Source organism: Euprymna scolopes, chromosome 12 (genome assembly GCF_053919585.1).
Source record: "Euprymna scolopes isolate OS-2025 chromosome 12, ASM5391958v1, whole genome shotgun sequence".
Lineage (NCBI taxonomy): Eukaryota > Metazoa > Mollusca > Cephalopoda > Sepiida > Sepiolidae > Euprymna > Euprymna scolopes.
The window spans coordinates 31,029,447-31,041,574 of record NC_136493.1 but is presented as its reverse complement, the minus strand read 5'-3'; the positions used below and the strand labels follow the sequence as shown (position 1 = coordinate 31,041,574).

The window sequence follows — 12,128 nt, the reverse complement described above, 5'->3', positions numbered from 1 at the left end:
ACACTACAGTGCCTACTAGAACACATTCACAACTTTCTTAGCTTTAAATTAATACAACACATGTGTACAAATATCAAACAGACGACTCCCTACAGCACATTAAGACACAAATAAAAAACGAAAATGATGACCAGCACTGAAAGCCATCTTTGTCTACAACTACGTCTACAACACGAGTACAAATACAACAGCCTTTTCAACAAGCAGGCAGATTGGCCCAGCATGTCAAGTTGTGAACTTTGTTCCGTCAGCAGCCAGTAGTCATTAACCCTTTGTCAGCGACAACAGCTATTAAGATTACTACGCTCCTGCCGTTGCTGCAACCGCCACCCCACCCGTGATACTGGACAGCAGCCTTGAAGACTGCCCCTCCTTCGCTGCCACTGCCACCAGGTCACCACAGCGAGGTTTGTCTCACCAATAGCAGCAGCCACCTCCATCAGCGACAGCAGCTATTAAGATTGCTCCTCTTCCGCTGTCGCCACCAACCCCCTTGTCCTACCGGACAGCAGCCTTTAAGACACCTCCTCTTTCGCCGTAGCCATCGCATCCATATTCTAGACACTGTCACCGCCCCTGTCACAGCCTGACAATAACACCAGATCATCGCCAAGTTCATATCAACACCTGACCAACATTCCTACCGATGTCCCACCGCTGCCACTATCGACATATCCTGACACATTCTGCAGTTCATCTCATGATGATTTTAACTTTAAATAAAAGTTTAAACATAACCTTTTTGTTTGTGCCTTTCTTGCTTCTAAACAATCAGTTTTGTAATCTAACATATATCAGGCACAAATCCCCACCAAAAATTAGGAAAGATTTATCAAGTAGAAATAAGTTTAATGAAAAGTAAAAATGAATTTTATTGTATTTTGAAGTTTTATCATATTAAGTAATTTTGAAAAGTTATCTCAAAACAAGGGGAGATAATTCCGTCTGTGCATTTAGGCAAATGTAAACGTTTCCCTTAAAAGTTTCTATTACATTGATAAGAGCGAGGGACAGAGAGGAGGAGAGATATTTCAAAAGAAAGATGGGTGCTTATATAGACACACATAAAGGGATGGTCAGAATCTTAAAAAGATCTCTCGGTTGGAACATATGAGATAGCAGGTGAATGTTTGGCATCTGGTAGGATCACCCATCTCCAGCTAGAACAAACTGATCACAAAATTATAAAAAAATACATAAATAAAAGAAACACAAATCAAAACCTATTGATATATTTACGTATCAGACAAAAATAAATATCCTCACAAAAAGTGATGAAAAATTATCAAGTAGAAACTTAATTAAAAGTAAAATTAATTTTAACATAGATCGTGGGCTTTATATTTCAAATTATTTTGAAGAGTTACATGAAAACAGAGGAGATAATTCAGTCAGCCATTTGGGCAAATGTTAACATTTCTCTTAAAATGGATGACTCATACAAAATGGATGATAAAATTGATTTTTACTTTTAATGTAGCTTATGCTCAATCATTTTTCCTAATTTTTTGGAGAGGATGCATATTTTTGCCTGACGCATAAGTATATCGAATATTTGGGTTTGTATTATTGTACACATAGATTCGAAAAAGTTGTCAAAAAACAAATATATAACAAATAAATGTTATCAAAGGCAAGATAAGTTACTTTTCTACCTAACTGGATATAATTTTCGTGTTTTTATTCAATTTAACATGTTTATTCAGCTCAAAAAACATAGTGTTTACCGATATATTGGAAAATTCAAAATGGCGCCCGACTCTCTCTTTAACACGGTAAGTTTGGGAAAAGGTGTTATAAATAATAAACTAGACAAAATACTGTTAGAAATTTGCTCAATATATGTTACCGTGACATAACTTGACATATATTCGGTGGTTTTTTAATAATATTTTGTCTAGTTTATTGTTTATAATACCTTTTCCCAAACTTACCGTGTTAAAGAGAGAGTCGGTCGCCATTTTGAATTTTCGAGTACATAGGTAAACACTGCATGTTTTTCGAGCTGAATAAACATGTTACATTGAATAAAAACACAAAAAATATATTCAGTTTGGTAGAAAAGTAACTTATCTTGCCTTTGATAACATTTATTTGTTATATATTTATTTTTTGACAACTTTTTCGAATCTATGTGTACACTAATACAAACCCGAATATTTTTATCTGAAATGCGATTTTCATCAGTGTCTTTATATGTAGAAGCACTGAAAGATGTTAAACGTTTTAATTGTTTTATTTTGTTATCTGTGTCTCCTAGACAACACCAGATAGCTTTATTAGTTTCTAATAAATCTAAATTTTTACCTGCGACGGTTGTCAACAGGAAATATCCAAGATCTGCAAAAAGAGTGAGTTCCTTTCTCCATCGAACAGTTGGTTTTATACCTGCACAGAAAAAAAAAAATGCAATTAAAAAAAATTAGGTCATAGTCATCTAACTTCCGGTGTGTCTGCTATCAAAAGTGTTGACAAGGCAAAATCAGTTCCTTCACTTTTATTGTTCTTGAGTATTTCTATTGTGGAGCGATTTATTAAAATAAAATATAAGAAAAGGACATTATTGAAAAATATATAATAAAAATTATAAAAATTATAAAACGATGAAAATAACACAATTAGTCTTTATTTGCACTTTTAATAACAAAATTCCAAAAAATATGTTTTTATTTAATTTGAAATTTTATAAGAAATATGTTTATTAAATTATAAAAGTAAGTCGTTTTTTTTTTATTTATATAATAAATATATGTTTATGAAAGTATGAAAAGTATTTTCAATAAAAAATAAAACTAATTTCAATAAATTAAAATAAAACCAAAAAAACTTTTCAATGATTATTAAATAAAAAAAAAAAAACACTTGGAAAAATGTAATAAAAAAGAGTACATTCACAAGGGAGATATAAACGTGAGAGAAAAAGGTGAAGGAACTGATTTGCCTTGTCGCCGCTTCTAGTAGCAGACACACCAAAAGTTAGGAAGTACGTTAGCTGACTATGGCCAAAAATTACAAATAAAATGTTTGGTACTTGTCCAGAATTATCCATATATGAAAAAAAAACGGTTGTCAACAGGAAATATTGAAGATCCCACCGGACTACAACTTGGATGTCTTCAAGTCCAATGTTAACAAATTCCTAATGAACCGCCCCCTTAAGTAAACACTTCATCAAATCTCCACACTAACGTAATGTACTTGCAATAACCCTTATCCCTGAGTGGCTTCCGGGCCTTGATAAGTCGTGATCACTGTGTAAAAAAAAAAAAATGGTTCTTCTTCGTTATTGTAGCGAAATCCGACAGCCGAAAAATTGAGTTTTCATTAAAAAAACAAAATAACTACTGTTTTTATCAATTTCAATAATAAGCAATGTTATCTACCTAATTGCCATATCACAATAAGTTAAATATTACTGTATTATTATAAAACATGTACTTTGTACAAATAGATGATTGTATGACATCCACCATTAATTGTAACAAGACGGACAGAGTTACTTCCCCTGACTTGATTCTGTTAATTTATATATACACCTGAAATTTTGGCACTTCTGCATGTCAGTGACATGAGGCGAATGTGTGTATTTTAGTTTCAAGAACCGGCGACAGACGCCAATTGTCAACCAAAGAACAGGGGTCGATAACTCTTCCTTTTCTAAAAGTGCATGCAAACTAAAATTATATTTTGTTACAAAAGGTAGTCACACACTTTTAGAAGACATTTATTTTGAATAAAATTTTAAGATAAATTTGAAAACTTTAAATGTCAGGAAAATGATAAAATCATTTTTTTTTTTTTAATTTACTTTTATTTCATTACCCTGATGAGGCTATTTTTAGCGAAATATTGGACTTACAACAACTAAAAGTAAATAAAAAAAATGATTTTATCATTTTCCTGACATTTAAAGTTTTCAAATTTATCTTTAACTTATATTCCAAATAAATGTCTTATAAAAGTGTGTGTCTACTTTTTTACTTAATTTTTCCACTCGAAGCTGGAGTGAAGCACGTGTGAAATAACAGGACAGCACGTACATTTAACTTTTTGCTTCTCCAAGGAATTCATAACAAAATGAAAAAAAAAAACAAAAAAAAAAAAAAAACTACGGACGGGACTTATTACCCTGATGAGGCTATTTTTAACGAAATATTGAACTTACAACAAACCAAAAGTAAATATCATTTTCCTGACATTTAAAGTTTTCAAATTTGTCTTTATATTTTGTTACATTTTTATACACTCTTTCTGTACAAAAAAAAAAAACAAAACGAACAAATTATTCTTAAATGTTTCATGTTTTTTAAATTATTCAATTATATTTTGCTACATTTTATACAACCTTACCATAAAAAAAACGGTTCTCATGCACTTATTGATCCGTGCTGAAATAATAACATTATTATTTAAAAAACCATTCTTAACATGAGGAGGGGAGGGTGTTTTGTACCTATTCTGTACTTTAACCTTACAATTGAATAAAAAACATATCATAAAACTTTGATTAAACTTGGAAATATGATTTAAAAAATAGCGTGGATCAGTAAGTGCATTAGCACCAAAAAAACAAAAAATTCTAAACACAATCTATAAATGTTTTATGTTTTTCTCATATTTATTATTTTATTTTCAGTCATGAATCACTCATTGAAAAGAAATTATATTAATACATTAAAACTATATTTTGATACATTTTTTATAGAATAAATGTTTCGATTTTCATATTTTTGTGTTATTTTGTTATAATATATTTTTGCATTATCATAAATACTTGTTTATATTTGAGGTTCACATAATGGCCGCTAGACGCAAGTTCTCTTTTGAAGACCTGGGGTCGATAGCTCGTCTCTGTTGCTAATATGTCACTGACACGCAGAAGTGCCAAAATTTTCTCAAAAACTATTTTCCTTAATAATTATCTTTTTTCATAAATTTTGGATATGTTTATTACTGTGACATGACAATTCAGTAGAAACCATTAGTTTTACTTAAAATTCAATATTTCAATTTTCAAATTTTGTTACAACAAAAAAGAACCCAAAAAAATCTGTATGGAAAGTGATGGAAAGAAATTATCATCGACCAAAAATCATGTAAATTGATCAAGTAGTTTTATTTCTATGCAAATTTAATGTAGAATGGTTTCCCTAATAGATTGTTTTTTGCAGTCTTTTAGCAAGAAAAAACAAGCAATCTTTTTACTTTAAACTAACAAAGCAAACATTTCTCTTACTCTAAAAATTGAACAATTTGTGTTTCAAATAGTTTTTTTTTTTCTCCTTTAATTTGCTGATTATTTGATATTCAATTCGTAATCCCGGCCGTGGCATATCCATTCACTCGATACCCCCCCCAACACACACACACACACCAAATATAATTTATACTAAGTTTGCAGTATCAGTTAAAAAACATGCAACAGATTTCCAAATATATATTCTTTTCAATAATGTCCTTTTCTTCTATCTTATTTCAATAAATCACTTCACAATAGAAATACTGAAGAACAATAAAAGTGAAGGAACTGAGTTGACTTGTCACCGCTTTCAGTAGCACTATGCCGGAAATTAGAAACATCGGTTATAATTATCTAACATATTTCTTAATTTTTATCGACTTAATCGCATTGTACTCTTCTTATTAGCACCACTGCAAAGAACTTTCCTTTCAAACAGAATTTCCATGAACAGAGTTTCTTTCAGAAAACTTTTCACATGTGGAACACATTATAACAGGAGTGCTTCCCTACAAATTACAACATGGCCATATTCAAATGCAATTTTAAGAAATACTTAGGTCATAAACCATCAGCAGCAGCCATGTCGGAAGTTAGGAAGTACGTTAGCTGACTGACTATAGCCATTGTTTTTTTTTCTTTTGGCCATCTCTTGCTTCTGAAACAAACAACGCACAGGAATCTGTCTGATTCTAAAACAAGTACTACCAACACAAGAAAATTCAACCTCTTTCATACCTGCTGAGATTTATATGTATACAAATAAGTACAAGCCTTGATTTCAGTTTAATCATGTCTGCACAGTGTCACTTCTGGGTTGATTGGCATTGTGACAGTATTGTTGGATGTAACGATGATGATGGTGGTAAGAAAAAACATTGTTAAGAAAGGTTGTTTATAGTATTGATTTAACACACACAGACAATTATTTGATAAAGAAGACAATTAAGATGACACCCAACAGCCATTTAAAACATGCTAGCTGAAAAAGCTGACGTCTTAGATTATAAAATGTCTTTAAAATGTCTGAGTGACACCTTTCAGCAATTTGGCAAGTCCCATCTAAATGCCAGCCTTGTTAAGAAAAACAGTTAACCTAAATCCTTGGGATGGTAGAATTTGTTTAGGGGTCATCCGAAATATAGATCAGATGTTATGAGTTATTTTGGATAGGAAAAATATGATAGCGGATACAAATTCAAGTGACCATTAATTGTTGTTTGGGCTTTTGAGAGAAAGAAACTTGGTTATCCCAAAAGATAATTGACTTACTTATTTTTTTTTACTTATACAAAATGGCATTTGAGAAAATCCTTGATTATGCAAATGAAGCTCAAGAAGAGAAGGGACCCTCTGACGTGAGTTTTGGTGAAAGGTAGAGATCTAATGGAGGGTAAATGCAATGGGACCCTCCTGTTGAGAGTGATGGTCAGAGATAGATTTGAAGAAGAAGAAAAGGAAAATTTTTTCAGAGTTTGAGAATTACAGAAAACTGCCTAAAATTGGTTTACTGAGAATTGTGAATTAAAATTCTGTTAATTGAAAGATGGGGTGAAGCCCACCTCATTGTCAATATAATGAAAAGCAAAAATAGCCTTGAGGACACACTCTGCTTGACCACTGGGAGGCCCAGAGAAAAAAAAAACCCTTGACTAAAATCTCACTCGGTTCAAAGCCAATGAATCCATACTGTGAAGACACAAGTCCCCATATTTAGGGTTGACCGCTCCAACTTAACTAATAGAAGCTGCCAGTCCCCGACCATTTGAATCTGGAGTCAGAAACTTATGAATGATCAGAGTTTTGTAACTTTCAGTGAATAATTATCCTGTTTTTTATACAACAAGCCCAGTTATCAACTTGTTATTCTTTAGGCTTGAAATGGCCTCTACTTTCCAACTTGAGAGATAAGGGCTGAACGGATCATACACTCTATCAAAAGCAACATGGGGAGAGTAGCAACCTGTCTGACCGATCCTCTCATCAACCAGGATCCTTGTCAAAGAAACAGCTCAGTACCAGCGACCAAACAAGACCTAGAGTGGACAATTTTGGTGACATCACTCGCTGGACATTGTTGGAGAGGAAGGGGTACAACATGACATTTGCTCGTCACACATTCTCTATATAAATACAACCACCACAGGCCATACCTGAGCTGGTGAACCAACCATTAGCCTCTCCCTCATGGATATATTGCAAAAAAGGATTTCAAAAATAAAAAGTCCCACACTGTCTACTAAGCTTCAGCCCTGTCGCATTATCACAGTACTGCATACATATGGGTGTTTTACAACTACTTCCACGGAATGTGTTTGAATGAACATACAATTTTACATAAGAATGCAAAATTCTACCAAAATTGCTCAAAAACTAGAAAAATAGTGAAGGAATGAATGAATTTCTTGTGAATTGGTTTTTAGTATTTTTTTTCTATATATTGATTTTAATCATGAACCCCCAATTTTTTAGCTTTAAATTCATATAACTTTTGAACCAGGATATTTGCATAATTCAAACGGTTTTAATCTTTATTTACTGAGCTCTTTCAACTATTGTGATTAAATAACAATAATCAAAACAGAAAAAGATCAACTGGGAATGCATATATATATATATATATATATATATATATATATATATATATATATATATATACACTTTTTATTTGTTTTCGCATAAGCAGTAATATGTTGCTACACAGTCATGAGCATGTTTTGGTCAGCTAGTTTTTAGTAACTAGAGACCTCTTCAGGCGATACAGCTTATATGAAAGCAAAGTTACTGCTTATGTAAAGCAAATAAAAAATATACCTTGCCCTACTTCGGTATTGAGCACTCTTGTATTAACCTCGTCAAACTTCATTGGCTACTTTACCTCTGGAAAATAATAACCTCGAATTATATATATATATATATATATATATATAGGCACATTTCATTAAATAGCACAGACAACTTTTGCTTGTTTTTCTTGTAATCCTCCTTTTCTCTTTGTCGGACCATTTTTCGAACATTTTTTTTTCAAGTGAAAAAGGAAATTTCCCATAATCGCGAACGTTTCCGACCTCCAGGCAAGTAGTAAAAAATAAAAAATAAAAAATGTCTTTTCATTGGAGGTCGAAAACGTTTGCGATTATGGGAAATTTCTTTTTTCACTCGAAAAAAGCGTTTAGAAAATGGTCCGACAAAGAGAAAAGGAGGATTACAAGAAAAACAAGCAAGAGCTGTCTGTGCTATTTAATGAAATGTGCATAAAAGAAAAAATGCTGCCTAAATATACTAATATATATATATATATATATATTCAGTAATGTGATTGATGATTTAAAATTCAAATTAGAATTAAATTAAAAATCCATTTCACAAGAAGGAACAACAACAAAATCAATAATTTGTACGATCGTTTCAGAAAACAATGTTTTTATTGTGGTAGACATTAAGCCACGGACAATAGTTTTTACATATAGTATTTTTAACTAACAAAGTTTCCTCATGAGCAAATCATGTATCTTTTAATTCTTCGCCTTTTGAAATCAGCAAATTGAATTTCAAAAGGCGAAGAATTAAAAGATACATCTGCCTATACTTATAATGCTAGCTTTATTTATGGTGTCTTTTACATATATTAAAAACCCTTCCCAATACTTTGCTGATGAGGAAACTTTGTTTTTTTTAAAATACTATATGTAAAAACTATTGTCCGTGGCTTAATGCCTACCACAATAAAAACATTGTTTTCCGAAACGATCGTACAAATTATTGATTTTGTTGTTGTTCCTTCTTGTGAAACGGATTTTTAATTTAATTCTAATTTGAATTTTAAATCATCAATCACATTACTGAATATTAAATTAGCTCTAGGATATTTACCTATCGAGCTTATTATATATCTAAATTACAACGAGCACTTTTTCTTTCCCTGTATTTTAATTAAATTAGTAATTTTACTATTACATTAAAATACACTCTGCTCTTTAGACTATTGTTCTAATCTCCTTTAAATTTTTATATATATATATATATATATATATATATATATATATAGGGTGTCCAAAAAGTCCCTGAAGAGTTCAAAATCTTTGTCATTTTACCATTAATGATTATTTTTTCAGATATTTTACAGATAATATTTTGGAAATTAAGTATTGAACCATGCACGCAAGTTGTGGAATTGTTCTACCAAAATCAGGGGTCAATGGCAACATTATCTTTCGCTATGGCAATGTCAAATGGCCACCATGTTCCCCAGACTTGATTAGCCCCAACTTTTTTCTTATTGGGATATCTTAAAGAAAGAGTCTAAGTTAACAAACCCTAAACCCTGCAAGAATTGAAGGAAAACATCAGGAATGAAATAAGGGAGTTAAATCGCAATCCAGAGATTCTGCAATCTGTAATGAATAATGTTTTGGAAAGAGCACAAATATGCGAAGCTGAAAATGGGCAACATTTAAAAGACATTATTTTTTATAAATGAACACTGTTTGAATTTTGCATTTTTTTTAAATAAAGTTTCCCAATGTCGTAGTCAGATTGTGTTAAAATTACAGAAAGATATCATTAAAAGTAAAGAATCTATTTAAGTTCAAAACCCTTCAGTGACTTTTTGGACACCCTATATATATATATATATATATATATATATATATATATATATATATATATATATATATATATATATAAAGCTGAACGTCTATGTGTGTGTCTGGTCACGAATAGGCTCCAATATGTTTGACTATCATAGAAAGCTATCACATATAATGATAGAAGATGTATCAAGACACAGGAATGAGTATGTTTGATTTGGCATAATGATGATTCATTAAAATTGTGGGGTCTGCGTACGCACCTGGTCCACAAAGTATGGAAATAAAAAATTTAAAAATTAAAAAAAAACGTTTACAAGTGTTTTTGATATAGATGTACATAATAATACTTTGATAAGGATGTTTTAACTTAAATAGGGATTGTATAATAAAATTGTGGGGTCTGCGTTTGCACCTGGCCTCCATAGAATGGAAATAGGCACAAACTTTAATAAAGACTTTTCATATCTATCTGCGTAAGTATACTTTGATAATTATGTTTCAGTTTGAAGAAATATGGTATAATAAAATTATGGGGTGTTCGTTCGCACCTGACCTCCATAGAATGGAAATATGTCACAAAGTTTAACAAGGTTTTTTTTATATAGATCCACAGAATATGGTGATAAGTGTTTCAGTGTGAACAGGTATGGTATAATAAATTATGGGGTTTATCTATTTTATTTTTACTTTCATCATATTTTGCTTTGGTTTTGATACCCCCAAATTCGAAGCTATCTCTTTACCACCCTTCCTTTTCATAACCTATCATACTTTCATAAATCAGAGTCCATTTTCTGTAGACTGTTTTTGAACCCAGTCAACAACGGGTACTTTTGCTAGTATATATATATATAGTCTTATTTATAGTATTCCGAATTTTATTGGGTTTATATAATTGAAAATTCGGTAACTGTTCATATACCAATAAGTTTTAAGTCAAAATGAGATGACTTAAACTGTAAGCTACAAAATTATCATATTTCATAATTTAGCATTCATATATTGTTTTAAAAAAATCAAGACGTCAAGGAATAGATTGATAGCAACAAATAGTGTATTTCATCGTTAGTTACAATTGTTTCAAGAATATTCGGACAAATTCAAACCCTATACCATTTGAAAATTTTCACGAGAACAGCCTTTCCTCAGATGTATTGAATAAAAAACAATTTAGCAATATATATATATATATATATATATATATATATATACATATATATATATATATTGCTAAATTGTTTTTTGAAATTCATTGAATTACAGTTTAATTTATTTGCTCTATCTTGAATATCGAGCAATTCTCGTTTAGATGGGATAACTTATAGAATATTACTGCCAGTAATATTTTGTAAACCTACAATCTCACGTTTACATAACCACTGATTGTTAAATAAAAACTACTCCGAAGTATATATATATATATATATATATATATATATATATATATATATATATATATATAGAGAGAGAGAGAGAGAGAGAGAGAGAGAGAGAGAGAGAGAAATTGATAGATAGATTAGGTATGGGGAACAATCTACAAAAAGACAATAGAAAATAATTTTGGAAACGTACCAAAGCTTCCTTGGAAGACATCTGTGACAAGGGAACGGAGGTGATTGAGATAAAATTCATCTTTTTGGTGTGCTCGCAGGATCTCAGCTTGACCTGCTGCACGGAACATTTTTTGATTTCGACTGGAGGAAAAAAAAAGAAGACTTGATAAATGAATTCAATAGCAAACAGAATGGTGTCTAAATAAATAAATAATTAAAATGAAAATAAAAAAACTGACAGCTGTATGAGCCCTTTCTAGTCTCACACAAAAACATGCATTCACATCTCAAGCCATATTTCTTGTCATATACATATGCGCACACGTACACACATGTAGATATATTCACGTTCATGTACATACACCCACATTCACGTACATGCACACACGCTAACGTACACACATGTACTTACATATACGTACACATGGGCAATGTCACTTCCCCTTTAAAGGAAATCCACACATGCGCAAAAGACCACCGGAAACAACTATAAAAGCAAGAGGCATAAGCTGCTTCATTCTTTTCCGACTCGCCTTCCAAGCTGAGTGGTCGGCGAACCAGCCACCCCCGCCCTTGCGGCGTCCGCGCGCCACCTGCAACTGCATGGGGCAAGAGTAAACAGACAGTACGTACACCTTACACGTTTTCTATCTCCATGGCCTGAACTGACTTTCTCTCTCTCTCTCTACAACAAAAGACTTTCCCTCTCACCAGCTAACAGCGAGAGACCCACGCCAAACTGGA

The 12,128-nt window shown here is 31.7% G+C and overlaps 1 protein-coding gene across 1 annotated transcript in view; it reads right to left on the bottom strand.

The window, feature by feature from the left end:
- Window positions 1-11,533, bottom strand: part of LOC145291234 (peroxisome biogenesis factor 10-like) — a 36,964-nt gene extending 25,431 nt beyond the window's left edge. The window contains exons 1-2 of the mRNA XM_080136831.1: window positions 11,404-11,533; window positions 2,308-2,388 (exon numbers count right to left, since the gene is read on the bottom strand). Of these exons, the coding sequence (XP_079992957.1) occupies window positions 2,308-2,388; window positions 11,404-11,512 (190 nt within the window). The 5' untranslated portion in view covers window positions 11,513-11,533. The remainder of the gene's footprint in view (window positions 1-2,307; window positions 2,389-11,403) is intronic.
- Between the last annotated feature and the right edge of the window lie 595 nt (window positions 11,534-12,128).